At 40.3% G+C, this 22,820-nt stretch overlaps 1 protein-coding gene across 4 annotated transcripts in view; it reads right to left on the bottom strand.

The window, feature by feature from the left end:
• The window catches only part of st3gal3a (ST3 beta-galactoside alpha-2,3-sialyltransferase 3a), a 144,949-nt gene that overhangs the window by 74,107 nt on the left and 48,022 nt on the right, over positions 1 to 22,820 (bottom strand). For all 4 annotated transcript variants that reach the window (XR_007898568.1, XM_051711407.1, XM_051711406.1 and 1 more), the window contains exon 5: positions 11,750 to 11,844. Coding sequence is in view for 3 of the 4 variants with exons in the window: in XM_051711407.1 (XP_051567367.1) it covers positions 11,750 to 11,844 (95 nt within the window). In the remaining variant the exon portion in view is untranslated. The remainder of the gene's footprint in view (positions 1 to 11,749; positions 11,845 to 22,820) is intronic.

A 22,820-nucleotide genomic window follows, 5' to 3' on the forward strand; every position in this document is an offset into this window, starting at 1 on the left:
AGCTCCTTTTATACCCGTATGTCCGGGGGAGTGGCATGCAAATTCCACTCGCCAATTCCCATTGGCCTTTTTTCAAAGATCAGAGGTGCTTGGGGCTCCCAAGAGTGACCCCTAGTGTCACTACATCGACACAACGTCGAGTGAGTGACAGATAGGGAACTGGAAAAGATATGTGGGGAAGGTAATCAGAAGATGGTGTGGAGATTTTAATGCACACAGTACATTGTGGGGCAGTGAAAACACTGATCATAATGGGTTTGCAGAGGAGGAACTGCTAGATTTGAGAGGATTAGTGTGTATAAATGATGGGTTGGACACAAGAATAGATATACACTACCGTTCAAAAGTTCAGGGTCACTTACTCATTCTTTATTTTTATTTTTTTCACATTTTAGAATAATAGTAAAGTCATCACAACTATGGAATAATAGAAATGGAAATATGGGAATTATTTTGTGACTAAAAATATCCAAAATAAATCAAAACTATGTTATATTTTAGCATCTTCAAAGTGGCCACACTTTGTCTAGATTTTGCAGAAATGTACTCATGGCATTTTCTCAACCAACTTCTTGAGGTATCACCCTGGGATGCTTTTTAAACAGTATTGAAGGAGTTCTCATCTATATGCTGGGCACTTAGTGGCTGATTTTCTTAATTATTCGGTCCAAGTCATCCATTTCAAAAAAGTTTTTTTTTTGTTTTTTTTATAAAATTTTTGTTTTGTAACTAAATATATTAATATGTTGGCACAATTATATTTTTGTCTACAAAACTAATTTCAAACATTTAATCATTCTCCTTCAGATCACAAGATTTTTAAGATCATGAAAAATTTTCAGGCAGGTGACCCCAAACTTTTGAACGGTAGTGTAGGTCGTGGAAAGGTTTCTGCGATAGATTTAACATTGGTATCAGATAATTTAGCAAGGAAGAGTACATGGAAAGTACTGACTTGAAGCAATATAGGAAGTGATACTTTTCCAATTTTATGTCAAATAGAGATTGATATTCAAAAGGAAGGTAGAGAGAATGGAGAGATGGAAGTTTAAAAAGGCTAATTGGGATAAATTTAAGGAGATTTGTAAAAATAACATGGAAGGGTTTTTGGATCAAATGGAGGATGTAGATGAATTTAATACAAAAATAAGTGAAGTGATATGGAGAGCAGCAGAAGATGTAATTGGCAAAAAGTAAGTATGAAAAAGGAAAAAAGTGGTTCCTTGGTGGAATGAAGAATGTGGTGAGGTAGTGTCAAAAAGAAATAAAGCTCTTAGGAAAGTAAGAAGAAGCCTTATCTATATTGACTTAATAAGCTATAAGAGGTCACAAGCAATAGTAAGGCGTGTAATAAGAATAGCAAAGAGAAAATATTGGAGGGAAGTTTGTGAAAGCATTGGAGAAGACATTGAAATTAATGATATATGGGGGATGATTAGGAAGATGAGTGGGATTCAGAGATATAGCAGTATCAGTTTCAGATAGCGAAAAAGCAGAAGTATTAGCAGAAACATTTATGAAGGTGGATAGTAATGACAATATTTCTGAAGAAATTAGAAAATATAGGGAACAACGTGTAAGAGAAAATCCTAAAATTTTGGAAAAAAGAGGGTATGAAGGTAGTATAATAGAGGCAGAGTTTACATTATATGAAATGAAGAGAGCGCTCACGGGGGTTAGACAGACCTCTCCAGGAAAAGATGAAATTTGTGTTGAGATGATTAAAAATCTATCGGAAACATAATTAAAGACAATACTGGGTTTGTTTAATAAAATATGGAAAACAGGTAAATTACCGCCTGTGTGGAAACACAGGATTATAGTGCCGATTGTTAAGCCAGGGAAAGATCAGTATCAACCAAGCAGTTATAGGCCTATAGCACTGACCTCAAACTTGTGCAAACTTATGGAACGAATGGTAGTGTCAAGACTGATGTATTTAATTGATGAAAAAGGGTTATTTTCCCAATACCAGAGTGGTTTCAGGAAAGGGAGGAACACAATGGATTCTGTAATTAGTTTGGAGGCGGCAATAAGAAAGGCTCAAGTGAATAAAGTTATTTTTATAGAATAAAGTAATAGTTGGAGAATTTGTCTATTTAGAAAAGGCATACGATATGTTGTGGAAGGAGGGTTTGTTAATGAAACTTGATAAAATGGGAATTTCAGGAAAGATGTATGATTGGATCAAAGACTTCTTATTTTAAAGGACCATACAAGTAAGAGTTGGGACTTCATATTCCCAAATATATTCTATAGAAAATGGAACTCCCCAAGGTAGCGTATGCAGTCCAATAATGTTTAATATAATGATCAATGATATTTATTCACAAATAGATAGGGGAGTAGGTAGATCATTGTACGCAGATGATGGTGCATTATGGAAGATGGGAAGAAATGAGACATATGTAGTGAAGAGCCTGCAGGGGGCAGTAAACAAGGTTGAGAATTGGGCAAATACTGTACGTGTGGTTCTCGGTTCTCAGTAGGAAAACGCAGGTCATTTGTTTCACAAAAAAGAGAAAATATCCTAAAGTGAGTGTTAAAATGTATGGACAAGAGCTGGAACAAGTAGCAGTAATAAGATTTTTAGGTATGTGGATGGACTCAAAATTGACATTTGGTGTACACATTCAAAAGTAAGTAGACAAATGCAAAAAAGGAATAAATGTAATGAGGTGTTTGGCTGGTGCCGAGTGGGGAACTAGTAGACAATCACTAAGAAGAATTTACAATGCATTGATTAGATCTGCAATGGATTATGGGAGTTTGATATACAGTTCTGCATCCGCAACATGACTTAAAAAGATCGAAGTAGTTCAGACTCAAGCTCTAAGGATAAGTTGCGGAGCATTTAGAACATCTCCAGTGTCATCAGTTCAAGTGGAGATGGGGGAAATGCCTCTAGAAATTTGTAGGAGAAAATTGAGAATGAGATATTGGATCAATGTTAAAGGGCATGAAGTAAGTCATCCAGTTAAAAAGGTACTGGAAAACTGTTGGGAATATGAATATGGAAGATTAAAAAAATTTGGTTGGATAGTCAACAAGGAGGCACAGAAAATGGGGCTGAATGAGACAGAAGTAGCTTTTCTGTGATAATTCCAACTATACCCCCATGGCTATACCCAATGCCAGAAATAGACCTATATTTACATAAAGAGATACACAATAAGGAACAAAATATGCCATTGAAAATAATTGTTCATCAATACATTAATCAAGCATATAACAACATGACTCAAATATATACAGATCGATCAAAAGACCCAAAAATCTGGTAGAACAGCAGCATATATTCCTCAGCACAGAGTTAAAATAGCAAAAAGAGTGACTGATCATATATCGGTATTTACGACAGAATTGATAGCTTTATCCCTGGCATTACAGTGGGTGGAAGATAAACAGCCTGAAAGTTATGTGATATGTACAGATTCACAATCAGCACTAGTAAGTTTAGCATGTGGAGTACCTTCAGCAAGACAAGACATTTTATATGAAATTCTACAGAGCTTATTTAATATTAAGCGATTGGGAGTTAGGGTTAGTTTTTTGTGGGTTCCAGCGCATGTTGGAGTAAAAGGGAACGAGGAAGTAGATAAACTGGCCAAGGAGGCATTGAAGGATCCAGATATTAATATCAGGGTAAAGATGAGTAAAGCAGAAACTAAGGGACTGATTTTAATAGAAGTAAAAAAAAATTGGCAGAGAATATGGGACAAAGAAATAAGAGGAAGGCATATGTATAGTATACAAGGAAATGTAGGGGTGGAAAGAAGAACAATTAATAACAGGAAAAAGGATGTGACAATGACTAGATTGTGAATTGGGCATACAACACTAAATCAAAGTTTATTTACAATAGGGAAACATGAAATGGGTGAATGTGGAAAGTGTGGACACCCAGAAACAGTAAAACATGTATTGCTAGAATGTACTGCATACAATAGAGAAAGAGTGCAATTATTCCAAGCACTTAAAGAATGGGGAGAAAGTAATTATTCAATCAAGGATATATTAGGAGAAGAAACAGATTATAGAATTCATAGGGAATTATTTAGATTTTTGAATGTTACAGGACTGGTAAATAGGATTTAATAGTATTTTTTATTTTTTTCTCAACCAAGTTGTGCTCCATACTCCAGTTCAATAGGTGGCGGAAATGCACCTTCTAGTTGGTTTGCCAACCGCCATATAAACAACAGAAGAAGAAGATTGCTCCAGTATGAATGATGCAAATTTCGTCGCGTGCGGCGAAGGTTTTCTCGACACATGGACAGTCCTCGTCTTTGCACATCAACGGCGCATGTGCCTGCCTTAACTGTACTAAAAGAGTATCGCAAAGCAGTCGTAGTGTGCATGCATGCGTCGAATGCATACGTATTTGCTTGTGGTCAGAAGAATATACTTTGAAAGACAACACGGTCGACCAGGCGCAAACTAATCTGGAACCTAGAAAAACAAAGTATACCTGGGCATTTAGACAGAAATTTGTGGCCATTGTGTTGTGTCTCACTAAGTTTCCATCATCTTTCCATCATGAGCGTTACATTTTAGCCCCATTGGCAAGTAATTTTATTTAATTGTTTTCGTGTTACAAGCATAAGTCTTCCAAAAGTTTAAAACAAGAGAAAATAATTTGCCAATGGGGTAAAAGAAATAAACATATTTCAAGATATATCCTCTAAAAACAAGGCTTACTATTGTACACAATTTGGCTTTTCAATCTTCTTTTAAGGATGTTTAGATATTCTTACTGGAAAATAAGACAAAAAGTACTGATTAAGAAAATAATACAAGTAACTGTTTTATTGTATTTGTATTATTGTGTATTTGTGTCCCTCTTTACAAGGGTTTACTGAACTGAACTATGGTTACTTGGTTAATGTTATTGCTGTAGATGTTTATAAAGCTACATGAATGGAATCTTCTCAGCTGAAGGACACCACCACTGCCAAAGGATAGATGGATGACACAAGCTGTTGAAAACCAGCTGTTAATGTGAACAAGAACCTTCCAAATGAGACTGCTAGACTTATTTCTCTGTGTTAAGGCAGTACATACACACATCTGCCAAAAGAATCCAGATCTGAATCTGAATGTACTGGATTGAGGAATAGAGTGCTCAAAGCACAACACTGCCTTCACTTTATACTGTATAGTGCACTTCATCATTGTGACCACAGGTCAGTCTGACTGCAGCTAGAAACATACTTGAAGAAGAGAAAAGATAAAGTAGACAGAGCGAATAATGACTGTACGTGAGAGAATAGAAGCTGATTAAATTATTTTGTTTTGCAGAATAACACTTTACATGTGCAGATCATGTTGAATTCTTGTTTGAGCTTTATATTCTGGTTAGATGAGCTATGTTCAAAGCTGTTGTTAAATAGCCAATATACATTACAACTGTTCCAGTCCTCGAATTTGATTGCCCAAGCAGCGTTCCAAGATATTTAGCATAACAAAATATTTGTATCCTTCACTATTTGTATCACTCTGCTTGTCAGTGTTTGCGACTTTCCAAATAGTGGTGGGTATTTTGATTCATCCCACTGAGTCTTTTGAATGGGTTCAACAAATAGATTTGTTCAAATGTTCAGTGAAAGTTTCTGGAGATTACAACTTTACAGCCATAGGTGGTGACAAATGAGTATGAGAGCAGTGCAGACAGAGAGTTGCACTTGACGCTTGGCTTCTTTTTAAATATTTCTGATGACAGAGAAGAAATGCACAAACTAACTGGCCAATTTTTGTCTGAAATGTAAATTATTCATCATTATTTAATTGTTTGTGGATTATTATCATTAATATAAGTGTATGTAAATACATTATTGTATGAACACTAGTGTCATATTGCAGTTTCTGATTTTAATAAAAGCAACAAGCCACTAGAGGCCATATGTTATATTGATTTTACCATAGGTAAAGGGCATTCAGAGCCTCTAAACTGTGGGAAAATGATTGTAACACATGGGCGTGGCATATTGCTTTAAAATGGAAGCAACTGCAATATGACAAAAGACACAACGGTTACATTTATTAATAATGATAATCCCACTAAGCAATGTGGCTTATCACCCTAACCAGGCAGTTTATGGTTACCAAGCAACACAGCAACTTGGCACATTAATGTAAAATGTGTGGTCCCAGGTGAACATATATCATCATTTTTAAAACGGCTTTGAATGTGACTCATCCAATCAGAATTCAGAACTATGCGTTTTATATGACCTCTTGTTTGACACGACACTAACGGCTTCTCATGGTTTTACTGCTTTATCTTTGTATATCAGGTTATGGGATTGCTTTGCTATATTTAAACAGAGTATCAAGAGTAGTCATTAGGGGCATGATAACAGTACAAAGTACTAAGAGTCTGCTGGTTGGCAGGGCAGCACTGGATCACATCCACAAACAGTAAGATATCCTGTTGAATCAGCGATCATAGTCCTAACTCTTTAACCTTACCATCATGGAGTCCTCCATGCAGAATTGCTTAAAAGTATTGAAAAGAAAATAATGATTGACATCTGAAGATTGTGCAATATTGTAAATCTCATGGAATTCGCAGTGATAGCTTTTAGTGTGTATGTCTAGGAGTTTTCTTCTTTTATTTGAAAGGGGACATTTTTAAAGGGATGGTTCACCCAAAACAGAAAATTCTCTCAAAACTTTGTCGTTCCAAACCTGTTTTACTTTCTTTATTCCGTTCAACACATATGGGTCTTAGTTATTTGGTTACAAGACACAAGAACTGTACGTACCCAGTTTAAAAATTAATGAGCACAAATTAGATTTGAGAGCTACTGTAGAGTGGAAGATTTTCTGTAAATAATTACTTACATATTAGTCTTTTCATCACAAAAAACAATCATATGGCTTCAGAAGAGTTGGAATATAGCGCACAAGTTGTATGGACTACCTTAGTTTTATAATGCTTTTTTGACCTATCTGAAGCTCAATAACCTTAAGTCACAGTGTGCTTTTACTTTATGGAAAGCAGCAGCATGGACATTCTTATAAATATCTCCTTTTGTGTTCCACAGAAAGAAGAAACTCATACAGGTTTGGAATGACATAAAAGTAACTAAAGGATAACAACATTTTCATTACGGTTGAACTATTTTGATTAAGTGTCAATATATTAAATTGAATTACCTGTAAATAAAACGTCATGGTTACTTCGTAACCTCCGTTCCCTGATGGAGGGAACGAGAAGTTGTGTTGATGTAGTGACACTAGGGGTCACTCTTGGGAGCCCCAAACATCTCTGCTTTTTTGAAAAAAGGCCAATGAGAATTGGCAAGTGGAATTTGCATGCCACTCCCCCGGACATACGGGTTAAAAGGAGCTGGTATGCAACCACTCATTCAGGTTTTGTGCTGAGTAGCCAAGACAGGTCCCGGCCATTTCAGCGTGTAGTTCAGCGTTGTGGCAAGAGGGACACAACATCTTGTTCCCTCCATCAGGGAACGGAGGTTACGAAATAGGGACAGGCTAGCCCAGCCGAGGCCTCTTTTCCTCTCTTTTCTCCCCAAAAAGAGTGGAATTTGTTAACCAACTGGGAGCCATAAGTGCCAGATGGTGCCCCGTCCCTGAGAAAGAAGGTCCTTCCTCGGTAATTCACCGGGGTGGGGGGGGGGGGTTGGACTGTCGTGAGGAGCATGAGATCTGAGAACCACGTCTGGGTGGGCCAGTAGGGTGCTACTAGGATGATCTGCTCCTCATCTTCCCTGATCTTGCACAGGGTCTGTGCATGTAGGCTCACTGGTGGAAACACGTATTTGTGTAGTCCAGGGGGCCAGCTGTGTGCCAGCACATCTATACCGAGGGGTGCCTCGGTCAGGGCGTACCAAAGCGGGCAGTGGGATGATTCCTGGGAAGCAAACAGGTCTACCTGTGCTCGACCGAATCGACTCCAAATCAGCTGGACCACCTGAGGGTGGAGTCCCCACTCTCCCCTGAGGGTAACCTGATGTGACAGTGCGTCCACTGCGGTGTTGAGGTCGCCCGGGATGTGAGTGGCTCGTAGCAACTTGAGGCGCTGCTGATTCCAGATGAGGAGACGGCGGGCGAGTTGTGACATGCAATGGGAGCGTAGACCGCCTTGACAGTTGATGTACACTACCGTCGTTGTGTTGTCCATCCGGACCAACACGTGCTTGCCCTGGATCAATGGGCAGAACCTCTGCAGGGCAAGAAGCACTGCCAGCAACTCTAGGCAGTTGATGTGCCAACGCAGCTGCGGGCCAGTCCAGGAGCCAGCGGCTGTGTGCCCGTTGCACACGGTGCCCCAGCTCTTCTTGGAGGCGTCTGTTCCACGACGCGCCTGGAGACCTGCTCTAGGGGAACCCCTGCCCGTAGAAATGCAAGGTCGGTCCAAGGACTGAAAAGGGGGCAACAGATCAGCGTGATGGCCACATGATGTGTCCCGCGGCGCCATGCCCATCTCGGGACTCAAGTCTGAAGCCAGTACTGAAGCGGTCTCATATGCATCAACCCGAGCGGTGTGGCCACCACTGAGGATGCCATATGCCCCAGGAGCCTCTGAAAAAGTTTCAGTGGAACCGCTGTCCTCCGTCTGAACGCCTTCAGACAGTTCAGCACCGACTGCGCACGCTCATTCGTGAGGCACGCTGTCATCAAGACTGAGTCCAACTCCAAACCGAGAAAAGAGATGCTCTGAACCGGGGAGAGCTTGTTCTTTTTCCAGTTGACCCGAAGCCCCAGTCGGCTGAGGTGCCAGAGCACGAGATCCCTATGTGTGCACAGCAACTCTCGAGAATGAACTAGGATTAGCCAGTCGTCGAGATAGTTGAGGATGCGGATGCCCACTTCCCTTAGCGGGGCAAGGGCTGCCTTTGCGACCTTTGTGAGGGGATAAGGACAGGCCAAAGGGGAGTACTGGTATGCCTGGTCTTCGTAGGCAAACCGCAGGAAGGGTCTGTGTCAAGGTAAGTCCGAGACGTGGAAGTATGCGTCCTTCAGGTCTACTGCCGCGAAACAATCTTGATGCCGGACGCTCGCTAGAATGCGTTTTTGTGTCAGCATCTTGGACAGGAGTCTGTGCAAAGCCCGGTTCAGTACTCACAGGTTCAGGATTGGTCGCAACCCACCGCCTTTCTTCAGTACAATGAAGTAAGGGCTGTAGAACCCTTACTTCATCTCGGCTGGAGGGACAGGCTCTATCGCACCCTTGCGCAGAAGGGTAGCGATCTCCGCACGCAAGGTAGAGGCATTCTCGCCCTTCACCGAGGTGAAGCAGATGCCACTGAACCTGGGCGGGCGCGTGGCGAACTGAATCACGTAGCCGAGTCGGAAGGTCCGGGTCAGCCATCGCGACGGGCTGGAAAGCGCGAGCCATGCGCCCAAACTCCGGGCGAGGGGGACCAAGGGAATGATCATGTCGGACGTACCGGCAGGTGGGGCCTCGCGGCGGGGTGGAGCTCGAGGTGCCACGTCGAGGGGACTCAAGCCTCGTGGCCATGCTAAGTCCAGGGACATCGAAGCACTTACCTGGCTCCTGCCACCCACCATAAGATTGGCCGAGGAGGGGGGAGGAGGAATCTCGTCCCCGTAGTCCACCAGAACCAATCCCGTGTGGGCGTTTTTGTGCCACAACTGGGCATGCAGGGGCGGGGGGTCCGCCACTGGAGCGCCATACCTGCCAAAATGGGATGGTGGTTGGTGGTCGTGACGACGGCCGCACGCACCGGACATGTGACCCAGGAGACGAGGAAACCATTCTTTTGTCAGGCTTTGGCATGCGACGACAAAAGATTCTCCTCCCGGCCCTCCACCAGGGGATGGAGTGGTCTGTCGACCAGCTCCAGAGAAGCGGGTCTCCTCGCCCCGTGTCACCCGTCTCGGGGGCGCTTCGAAACCTTCCTCGGGTTCTTAGCGGCCGGCCGTGAGACGGGTGGCATCTGCTTCCTGCGGAGGACTCCACGCCAGAGCCGGGCCACGGGGGCGGGCTTTGGCGGAGCCAGTGTTGTTGCTGCAGGAGGACATCCCTAGGCAACGAGCAGACAGGGTGCGGGGTCTTAAGCTGCACCTGGGCAGGATATGTTGTAAGGCAAAGTCCTCGACGGTGTCGCCAAAAAGGCCAACCTGGGAAATGGGGGCGTCAAGGAACCATGCCTTGTCCGCCTCTCCCATCTCGACCAAGTTGAGCCAAAGGTGGCGCTCCTGGACCACCAGGGTGGACATCGCCTGCCCGAGAGACCGCGCCATGACCTCTGTCGTCCGGAAAGCGAGGTCGGTCGCTGCATCAATCCCGGGTCAGAACTACCCTCGTGCAGTTCCTTTAGCGCCTTGGCTTGGTGTACTTGCAGGAGAGCCATGGCGTGCAGGGCAGAGGCTGCTTGTCCAGCGGTACCGCAGGCCACAGTCGTCAGGGACAACGTAAACCTACAGGCCCTGGACGGGAGCTTCGGGCGCCCGCGCCAGGTGGCGGCGCTCTGCGGACACAAGTGCACTGTGAGCGCCTTATCCACCTGGGGGATCACCGAATACCCCCTGGCCGCTCCACCATCGAGGGTAGTGAGAGCGGTGGAGCTGAAAGTCCAGGACCGGGCAGTAAAAGGTGCCTCCCACGATCTTGTCAGCTCCTCATGCTCTTCTGGAGAGAAAGGGACCGGGGTAGGGCGTGGCCATGGGCAGCGCCCTGAGCCTAGGAACCAATCGTCGAGCCGCAAGGGTTCAGGGGAGAGTGGAGGGTTCCACTCTATCCCAATGCTCGCAGCTGCCCGGGAAAGCATGTCCGTCATTTCCGCGTCAGCCTGAGACTGGGCTACCATTTCCGAAGGAGGAAGCCCAGCCGAAGCCTCTGCGTCAGACTGGACGAGCCCGCTCTCTGATGCTGCGCTCGATAACTCATCGTCTTCCCGAGCTCCGAATGATAAGTCGAACTCGCCCTGAGACGAGCCGGCGGTCTCATCTGAGAGCCCGACCGGGGCAAGCGAGTGTGCTGAGGAATGGGAGGTCCGTGGGGGGATACCCGGTGGAGGTGGTCCCATTGATGTCCCCAAATCGCCCCCAGTGCTAACCGACGCGGCCTCAAACCCGTAGGTAGAAGGACCGGTGCGGGGAGCAAGCCGCGACCGCAACGTTGCCATGGTCATGTTCTCGCAATGAGGACATGGCTCATCCACAAAGGATGTATCAGCGTGGGCAGTGCCCAGACACATAAGACAGCGATCGTGGCCATCAGAAGCGGAGAGATAACGACCACAACCAGGAATAACACACAAACGGAAAGGCATCTTTAAAAAAACTTTCCGTGTGTGCCGCTCTTTTTGTGAATGAAAATATACTCTTTTAGAATATACTCTCTTATTTTCGCTCTGCCGAAGCGCCCAGGGGCATTCTCTGCACTCCATGGGTGCAGAAGGGGAGAAGCCGCTGAAAATGCGCCATGAATCCAGCAGTTCTGAGGTGCGTCTTTGGAGGGAATTGAATTCAGTGCACTGAATACAACCGCTCGGCTCCGAAGAGAAAATCTGAATGAGTGGTTGCATACCAGCTCCTTTTATACCCGTATGTCCAGGGGAGTGGCATGCAATTCTCATTGGCCTTTTTTAAAAAAACAGAGGTGTTTGGGGCTCCCAAGAGTGACCCCTAGTGTCACTACATCAACACAATGTCGAGTGAGTGACAGATAGGGAACCATTCTTAACAAATTCAACTTTACCAGAGTAGTTTTCTAGCTGGTGTGAAATAAAAATAGACCCAAAGAAAGAAATACCTTGCGTTCTTACTCCAAAGGGAGGGGGGTAACTGCTGATCCTTGACAGTCGCTTAAAATTTGGATCGAGGAACATGGGGGCTGGTTTTGAGAACCTAACAGAATAAATGAAAGAAGAGAGAGAAAGAGAAATCAAACGTTAAAACAAGCAAGAGTAATAAACATCACAGCCTGAGAATAAAAATCACACTCATCACTTTGCAGCCTACATGAGAAACGGGCATAAGAAAGATGACTTGATAACCAGTGGAATATTTGAAAGGATTATACGGTTTGTATTAGCCATAATCCACTAGCTACCAGTATGTTTATCAGTTCATAAGAATGAGGATGAGCACTGGAATGTCTAAAAAATACAAAGATGGACCTGACATTACTTCAAACCAAGCTGAAGCAAATAAAGCCCATTTAGAATTATAAGTAGGTGCCCTAACAGTTTATAAGCAACAACAAAAAGTAGCAAACCACACTGAAGCTATTTAAGAGGGCATTTTTTTTAAATGTATGGGTGTTTCTTCAACTTTGGGCACTTTCATATTCCAGGGGTTGATTTTTATTAAAAAACTAAAATATTTAAAGTTTTTTTCTTTTTGTTATATGAAGGTCTCAATAAAACGGAATCGGCAACTTTTTTACCAGGCCTTCATCATTTATTTTTTGGTATATATATATATATATATATATATATATATATATATATATATATATATATATATATATATCGTAAAATTGTTTTAGCCTTCTCTCAGACCCAGATGCTCAATATTAAACTATGAAAATCCATTACGAAAATACAATAACATGTTTTAAACTAAGATAATCTAATCAAAGAGAGGAATAAACATGAACCATTTTAATACAGTATTTATTGTTTGAAAATTATTTCTTAGTTTATTTTAATTTTCTAAATAATTTGTGGGGTCATTTCCACCACACCAAACAATTTTGCCCCTAATAAAGTTTATTTAAAAGCTAGTGTACATATTAACTAGGGGTGTAATGGTTTATCGTGGCACGATACATCGCGGTTCAAAAATGTGATGATGCGCATCGTGGAGATGGGACGTTTTTTTTTAAGTTCTATTTAAAAATATTGTAGCGTCTGTTCTATCCAAAACATGTGACGTCCTAAGCCTATGTAACACGGGCATACAAATGGAAATCACTTCATTGCACACAAGGAGCTCTAAAATATGATTGCACACTAGCAGACATTGGTGTTGTACGAGGAGTTTGGCTAAAACTGCGAAAACTGAAACTGAAACAGAAAAGCAAATGTAATACAGGGAGCACCAGGAGCTTGAGAGAGACGCGCCTTTACAGCTTGAGGGATCAAATGTCCATTTGAAGCTCAAGAGTGATCTGCTCTGACTGCATGCGAGAAAATTTAAGTTTACACAGGTTTAATGATAGTGCCATATTAATCTACTAAATACTGTGTAATGCTGAATATTATGTATAGTAATGCTACGGGGAGATATAATCCTAAAGTCAAATGTCATGTCTGATTTGATTTCATCATTAAATTATAATTATTTAACTGGATAAGCATGCTGTGGAGGTGGGGGAGATGAGTGGTGAATGATTTCCACCTGTGCGTAACACCTGTTTTGTGTTCCAGTGAGAAGTGACGGGGCTTATAAGGAGGGGAGACAGCGGCCAGGGAGAGAGAGCCCGCTTGCAAGCTGTTTGTGTGTTGGCTGATGCCATTAGACTTAAAGCTGCCATGATTTTGTTTCCTCTTTTTAGTTCAGTAATATCCTTATTGGTTACATTTGTCACTGTTTAGCGGACGTTTTGTTTAAATAAACGATCTACCCTGTGTTGGAAACGCCATCTCCCGCTTCCTCGTTCACTGAATCAAAGATCTTGTTACACATGCACTTCATTTTTTTTTTTTTATAATATTTAGATGTAATCAGACTATATTTTAGAAAAATACTATTTTAATTTAAAATATTTTAAAGGTAATCAGTGACAGTGTGTAAGCAGCATGTGTATCTAACATAATTCTGTATTTTCAATAAGCAGAATTATTTGCTACTATTTCCATTTAGTGTCACCATTGTCCCTTTCTGGGCTAATTTTTAGTCCCAGGTACTAATCTCTAAAGGATCATTTAACACTTTTATGGATAGTACTTTTAGCTTAATTTTAAAGAAAAGGCACATTTTTGCATATGTCTTTAAATAAATAACTTTTACAAAAAACTATCATAACTTTTTTTATTCAGGCTTAGTTTAAAGAATTGTTAACCGAACCAAATTGTGAGTTCAGTATTGTGAAATGAACAGAATCGTGAGATGAGTGAATCATTACACCCCTATTGTTATTTTTTGTTTGTTTTTTTTGGATTTTTTCCCCTTTTTCACCCAATTTGGAATGCCCAATTCCCAGTGCGCTTTTAAGTCCTTGTGATCATATAGTGATTTGCCTCAATCCGGGTGGCGGAGGACGAATCCCAGTTGCCTCTGCGTCTGAGGCCATCAACCCGCGCATCTTATCATGTGGCTTGTAGAGCGCGTTGCCACGGAGACATAGCGCGTGTGGAGGCTTCACGCCATCTACCGCGGCATCTGCGCTCAACTCACCACGCGCCCCACTGAGAACAAACCACATTATAGTGACCATGAGGAGGTTACCCCATGTGACTCTACCCTCCCAACCAGGCCAATTTGGTTGCTTAGGAGACCTGGCTGGAGTCACTCAGCACGCCCTGGGATTCGAACTAGCGAACTCCAGGGGTCGTAGCCAGCATCTTTTACCACTGAGCTACCCAGGCCCCCCTACACCCCTATTGTTAACCAAGTGGACAAAAGTGTCAGTGAAGAGCATACTTGAGATTAAATAAGTGATGTTTGAAGAAAACAAAGAAAAATCACCTTGTGAGCATGGTATTGCAATATGTTGCAAACCACATTATTGGAATTCTCTGCAACAAATACACACAAGCAGAGTGATACAGTGAAACACTCCAAGGCCGTTTAATGAAACTTGGAAACTATCTTGGAACGCCACTAAATTGTTAATGAGAGAGACCGAGAGAACATTCTAAGAAATTGTGTTTGCTCAGCTGTAAAGCTGCATGCACAATACAATGTGATGTAAACAAAAACAGCAGTGTAGCATTTTGGCATGTTTTACCACTACTTCTTGAAAAAAATAGTTAATGGAAAAGCCACACTATTCTTAAAGCAGCTGAACTACTGTCACACTACTGATAAATGGGCTACACTTTACAATAAATTATAATAGTTAACATAAATTAACAATAAACAATACTTTAGCATTTATTAATCTTGATTAATGTTCATTTCTACATATACTAATACATTGGATAATTGGTTGGGTTAACATTAGTTAATTAGCAATATGAACTAACACAAACTAACAATGAACAATGGTATATTTATAAATTAACATCAACCAAGAATAATAAATATTGAATTGTTAGTTCATGATACAAAAAGCATTTACTAATGTTAACATATAGAACTTGATTATAAAGTGCTATGGCTAATTGTTCTGTGTTATATATCAAACACCAACAACTAACTTGTTATACAAACCATCAGTAACATTACTAAAAAAAACTCTCTCCATCTGGCCAGGAACACCGCCCGTGGTGTAGCCGTAAAGCTGTATTTCATGGAGAAACATCTACCCAACATACACACACCTGACTTGATAGCACTATCCACCACAAACATACACATGCTTTCAAAAACAACGGCTGCACACTTCGGTCATGTCGCACAGAGCCCAAACCCTGGTGTAATGTACTACTGACACAGGTGGTCCAGTGTATTAGTGTTCTCGTGAACACAGGATTCTGGGCCTTCTCATGTCCAACCATATAAATGAAGGTGAAACACACTCCCCTTGTTTCTAACCAGCTCTGACTTCCAAACACGTACACTTGTGAAAAAAAGTCTGTGAATCGCTCATAATTTTCTGAATAACTCCACATATGGCTACAAAACTGTGATTGGATATTTTCAGTCATAATAATAAAAGTGATTTGATTTGAACAACACAAATCTCACAGGGCCACATTTTTAGCGAATAAATGCTTTAAACAATAAAGTTCATCAGAGCAAATATATGAATCTTAAGGATAATTATCTCCTGAGAAGGTTTTCAGAAAGGTGTTAAAAAAAAAAATCAAGTACAGTACCAGTCAAAAGCATCTTAAATGCTTGAAATTAGTTTTGTAGTCAAATATAAACTGTTCCTGATGCCTATTTATGGACACCTTAACGAATCAAAATTTTAGTGTGTAAGGTGTCCCTTTTACTTGTATAGTTGAGCTGGAGCAGGAAAAGCAGTCAACAAGAGTCCAGCACACATAGGACCCCTTTAATACGATTTAAAAAGTATCCCAGGATTCACTTGATGTTGGCTGAGAAAAAGTCCAGAGTGTGCGGAGCTGAAAACTGGACAAAGGGTGGCGACTTTGAAAAAGCTCAAATATAAGGTAGTGCTGATTTGTTACACATTTGTTGGTCCCTATATAATCCATATCCCTCCATTTGTGCTAGTTCAAAGCTAAAAATGAAATTTCCATTCTAAATTATGGCAAATAGTAATAAGTAGGTGTGCCCAAACTGTTTGATCTGCCCTCAAAATAATATTTTAGCTTATTTTTAAGATTTACACATTTCAATTTCATTCAGTTTGATGGAATTTTGTTATGAAACAGAAATATGTAAATCTTATTTTTTTGTTGTTATTTTTGTGTGTGTGTGATCTGCCATACAAATAAGTCATCAAAATGCCAACAATTAACCTGTAGGCTGCTTTTTGGTCAATGAGTTCCACATTATATAAGGAAATCCTATATGCTCTTTTTTTATAGAATGGCACAAAATATCTTGTACCCACTGCCAAGGTAAGTGTTTCTCACAGATTACTGTCAATAAAAGAGTTCCACAAGATACTAAATTACTCTAGGAATTTATATACTTTGTCGATCAATCATTTTCCATCTTAAACCATCTGTTCAAATTATGACACTAAAATGTTATGTTATTTGTTCAAATTTAGGCACAATAGATTTACAGGTAGTTCAGCTAGAGTGAATTAGGGTAATCTGGGACATTTTAGAGAGAAGCTTACAGTATGTTACCAACTGTAATGACTGAACATTGCAATAATATAAAATAGTATTAAAACAATGGTAACACTTTACAGTTAAGTTCCATTTGTTAACATTAGTTAACAACATTAGTTAACAAACTAACAATGAACAATATTTTTTACAGCATTAATTAATCTTAGTTAATGTTAATTCAACATATGCTAATACATTTTTTAAATCAAAAGTTGTATTTGTTATTAATTAATGCATTATGAACTAACATGAACTAACAATGAACAATTGTATTTTTATTAACTAACATTAACAAAGATTAATAAACACTGTAAAAAATATATTGTTCCTTGTTTGTTCATGATACCTAATGCATTTACTAATGTTAACGAATAGAACCTTATTGTAAAGTGTAACCAAAACAATCTGCATTGAATAACTATAGTATGTATGTTGCAAATTAGATTTCCTTTCCTGAAACATATCTTAGAATAGCCAAACCATGCCTCCCACTTTTTGAAAAGCATTTGATTTGAAGTGGGACAACTGAAAACTAAATGCGTCTACATGGACACCAGAAGTGCCACTTTTAATGTCTTAAGTACTGTAGCTTTCTTGCAATAAATGGCTTTCTGGTGTCCATGCAAAAGTGCCTAATGTTTGAAATAATAAGGAATTAAAAGGGAGAAACCTGGTACATGGAATATACAGTAGTGGTCGGAGGAAAGTACGGGGGAACTGAACTTTTGTTTTGCCATGACAGATTGGCAGCTGTTCTTTGACTCAAGTAGATGTTCACGAACTTACAGATGTTATTATCTTATTTTTACATCTTATTTTACATCGTATATAAAGTTTTGTGAAGAAACTATAATACCTGTAAAGGCCATCAGAGTTTTTCCTAATAATAAGCCTTGGTTAACCAAAGAGTTGAAGAGCTGTTTAAATGAAAAGAAGTTTGCTTTTATTAAGGGAGACACTATGAAAGCTAGAGAGAAAGAGAAGGAATTTAGAACTAAAGTAAGGATGGTTAAAAAGAGTTCAGCAGAAATTTTATTCAGGAAATGTCAAACAGGCCTGGGAGTGACTGCATGTAATGATGGGGAGAGAGAGGGTAAGACAAAATGTACAAACTGATGACTGTGTAAGGTTTGTTGATGAATGTAATTATTTTTATAGTAGATTTAATAGATGCTAAAAGGAAAAGTGAAGAGGTCCTTTAAGGAATAGTTCACCCAAAAATGAAAATTTACTCACCCTCAGGCCATCCAAGATGTATCTGAGTTTCTTTCTTCATCAAAACAAAATTTAAACTTTTAGGATTTCATTTCAGGCCTGCTCCTCTAAACAATGCAAGTGAATGTCCTCCATTTTTTTGACGGTCCAAAATGCATATTTAGGGTGCATCAAAATAATCCACACGACTCCAGTCAACAAAGTTCTTCTGAACCCAAACGATTGATTATTTTTAGAAACAAAACAATACTTGTATACTTTTTAACTACAAATGTTTGCTTCCGTACATCTCTGTGACGTGCACTAATGAGAGGGATGACGTAAACTCGTTGGTAAGGTCACGTGTCACGTGGAGGAGGAGTCAGGAAGCGCGTCATTGTTTACAAGAAAAACTTGTGCCGTTCACAAACCAAAACAATCCAAAACAATTTCAAAACAATATAAAATAAATAAAAAATCATTTCCAAATAATAATAATAAAAAAACAATGTACTCCTCCTCCACGTGATGCGTGACCTTACCAACGAGCTTACGTCATCCCTCTCATGAGCGCACATCACAGAGATGTACGGAAGTGAACATTTGTAGTTAAAAAGTATACAAGTATTGTTTTGTTTCTAAAAATAAGCAATCGTTTGCATTCAGATAAACTTTATTTGTCGACTGGAGTCGTGTGGATTATTTTGATGCACCCTAAATATGCATTTTGGACCGTCAAAAAATGGAGGACATTCACTTGCATTGTTTAGAGGAGGAGGCCTGAAATGAAATCCTAAAAGTCTTAAATTCTGTTTTGATGAAGAAAGAAACTCAGATACATCTTGGATGGCCTGAGGGTGAGTAAATTATCAGCACATTTTCATTTTTGGGTGAACTATTCCTTTAAGAATATTCTGACAGATCCAGCACCCCTGCTGTTAGAGCAGGAGGTAGCTGCGTGTTTAGCCCGTATTAAAGTTAATAAAGCACCAGGCCCTGATAGTTTAAAGGGGAGGGTGTTAAAAGTTTGTGGCTATCAGCTCAAAGGGCCCCTTACACTACTATTTAAGACATTACTTAATGAGTATACTGTGCCACATATGTGGAAAGTATCTACAGTAATACCCATTCCCAAAACACCAGGGGCAAGATTACCAGAAGATTATAGACCAGTTGCTATGACCTCAGTCCTGGCTAAATGTATGGAAAGAATTGTGAGTAAACACGTGATGTTATCAGTTAGTAAGGTTTTAGATCCATTACAATTTGCATATAGACCATACAGGGGGACAGAAGATGCTACACTTACATTAACTGATTTTATAGCAAAGCATATTCATGATTCCAATTCTTATGCACGGGCACTTTTTATTGATTTAACCTCTGCTTTTAATACTATGCAGGTTCATATGCTTCTATTACATCTCTGTAATTTAAATGTAAACTCTTCTTTGTTATATTAGATCAAAGATTTTCCCTCAGATCGACCACAGAGAGTTTTTATGAATGGCATATTTTCAAATGAATTGGTTATAAATACAGGGGCTTCACAGGGTTGTGTATTGTCACCACTTTTATTTTCAATATACACTGGTGGCCAAAAGTTTGGAATAATGTACAGATTTTGCTCTTATGGAAAGAAATTGGTACTTGTGTCACCAAAGTAACATTCAACTGATCATAGTGTATAGTCAGGATATTAATAATGTGAAAAATTACTATTACAATTTGAAAAAAATTCAGAACTTCTTAAACTACTTCAAGGAGTTCTCATCAACGCTCAGCAGTGACAGCTTTGCAGATCCTTGGCATTCTAGCTGTCCGTTTGTCCAGACACTCAGGTGACATTTCACCCCACGCTTGCTGTTGCACTTGCCAAAGATGTGGCTGTTTTATTGGGCACTTCTCACACACCTTACAGTCTAGCTGATCCCGCAAAAGCTCAATGGGGTTAAGATCCATAACACTCTTTTCCAATTATGTTGTCCAATGTCTGTTTCTTTGCCCAAAGGGCCCCTTACACTACTACTTAAGACATTACTTAATGAGTATACTGTGCCACATATGTGGAAAGTATCTACAGTAATACCCATTCCCAAAACACCAGAGGCAAGATTACCAGAAGATTATAGACCAGTTGCTATGACCTCAGTCCTGGCTAAATGTTTTTGTTTTTCTGTTTCAAAAGTGGCTTTTTCTTTGCAATTCTTCCCATAAGGCCTGCACCTCTGATTCTTCTCTTTATTGTTATACATTAAACTGGTGTTGAGCAGGTAGAATTCAATCAAGCTCTCAGCTGAGGACATGTGAGGTGTCTATTTCTCAAATTAGAGACTCTGATGTGCTTATCCTCTTGTTTAGTTGTACATCTGGCCTTCCCCATCTCTTTCTGTCCTTGTTAGAGCCAGTTGTCCTTTGTCTTTGAAGACTGTAGTGTACACCATTGTATGAAATCTTCAGTTTTTTGACAATTTCAAACACTGTATAGCCTTCATTCCTCAAAACAATGATTGACTGATGAGTTTCTAGAAAAAGCTGTTTCTTTTTTTGCCATTTTTGACCTAATATTGACCTTAAGACATGCCAGTCAACTGCATACTGTGGCAACTCAAAAACAAACACAAAGACAATGTTAAGCTTCATTTAACAAACCAAATAGCTTTCAACTGTGTTTGATATAATGGCAAATGATTTTCTAGTACCAAACTAGCAATTTAGCATGATTACTTAAGGATAAGGTGTTGGAGTGATGGCTTCTGGAAATGGGGCCTGTCAAGATTTGAACAAAAATGATTTTTTTCAAATAGTGATGGTGCTGTTTTTATATCAGTAATGTCCTGACTATACTTTGTGATCAGTTGAATGTCACTTTGGTGAATTAAAGTACCAATTTCCTTCCGAAACAGCAAAATCTTTGCATTATTGCAAACTTTTGGCCGCCAGTGTATACCAATGAGTTACAGATTAAGAGTAACACAGCTGGTCTTTTTAAGTATGCTGATGATATGGTCCTGCTGCAAATCTGTTCAAAGAGCCAATCACTGAATTAGCAAACCTATTTTAAAAATATTAGTGTCCTTGAGGATTGGTGTAAATTGAGTGCTTTGCAAATGAATGTAAGGAAAACCAAAGAGCTTTTCCCCAAATCTCTAACAAATTTTTATAAAAATATTTTTTTACCAATGGCAGAGTACTGAATAAAAGGAAGGGAAGCTTTTATGTGATCATGATTATTATTTGTATGTATTTATTTATTTATTAGGTGCTTGTGTTTTAATGTTGTATTATGATTATTGTCCATATCCTACTTGTGTATGTGTACTACTTGTTCTTTCTTGTGAGAAGCCTAAGGAAAATTTCCACATTTGTGGATAATAAAGTTCAATCAATCAATTCAATCAATCGATCAAACAATCAATCAATCAAATAAAAAATCTCAAATGTAGTTTCACAGTTGTAATCCACATTTGTCTTCAGAATACATCACAAGCATCATCTGTCACGGTTGGTGAGTCGCCGGTTTTTACTGTGTGTTTGTTTTACTTTTTCCCTCGTGTGTGGCCAGCTGACGCTGATCCGTCGTATCACCGGTGCCATGACTACTCTGGCGCTTCAGCTGGGCGGCTGATTAAGGACAGCTGTTGTTCATTTCCCCCGCTCTATTTTAACCCTGCTGTGTTTCTGTTTTGTTGCCAGATTATAGTGTTATGTCTCTGTACCTCATGGCATCTAGCCTCAGTCTGTCCATCTTTGACTGTTGTGTGTTTCCCTCCAGTGCCAGTCTGACAGTAGGTCTGTCTTCGCCAGTTCAAGTGGATTACTCTTTGCTTTGCTCTGCCCGCACTTCCTTGCTACGCCAAGGGTTCCAGCCTTCCCTCTCTTCTCTCACCTACGGTCAAGTGCATAGTATCCTAGTCACCAGCCAAGCCCTGCTTCATTGCCTCTCTTCAACCCCGCTGCAGTCGATGCCTGTTGATCCCATAAACTCTGCCTGCCTTGATTATTGCCTTGTGTAAATATATTGACTCTGGTTTTTCTCTGCACCATGGGTCCTTCATTGATTTCTGTTACATCATCAGAGTTTGGAGCATTGCTTTCTTTTGGACTGATATTTGTGTCCTTAACAATAATCAAAACGCATATGTCTCTGACCATTGGGTCCTTTTTTCTCCTGGGACTTCCACACTTTGATATTTACCCCGCTCCCCTTAGTGACATCAGAGCCATGAATTCTTGGTTGAGATCACATAACAACCCAGCTAGAATTTGGTAATGTTAACATGGATTTGCTTGGGGGTCACGTGACGCCATGCGAGGAGCAGACGTGTGAGCGGCTAGCTCTGCGCACTTTGCTGTTTTTTTTAAATTATTTTCACGTTATAACCGGTGAGATTCAATATATCCAATTACATATTTATTCTTTGAAGTAAACATGGCAAAGAAGTCAAAATCCTTAGACTCTGGAGACATTAAAAGACACTTACGTGTTCAGGCTGAGGCCTCTGACGGGACTGCGAGCCGGGGACTTGATTTAGACGGCACGTCGGGAGATGAAATCCAGCGTCAACTGTCCAACATCTCGGTGATGCTGACGAAGGTTGTTGCTGACTTGGAGGATCTCGCTGTAATACGTCGATCGATTACGGTGATGGAAACAAAATTCTCTGAATTGGTCACAAGAGTAACATAAGTTGAAAAATGAATCGATTATCTGGAATTATCGGAAAGGGAATTATCCGCTAATCCGCCCGCGTCCAAAACAGA

This window comes from Myxocyprinus asiaticus, chromosome 12 (genome assembly GCF_019703515.2).
Source record: "Myxocyprinus asiaticus isolate MX2 ecotype Aquarium Trade chromosome 12, UBuf_Myxa_2, whole genome shotgun sequence".
NCBI classification, from domain to species: domain Eukaryota; kingdom Metazoa; phylum Chordata; class Actinopteri; order Cypriniformes; family Catostomidae; genus Myxocyprinus; species Myxocyprinus asiaticus.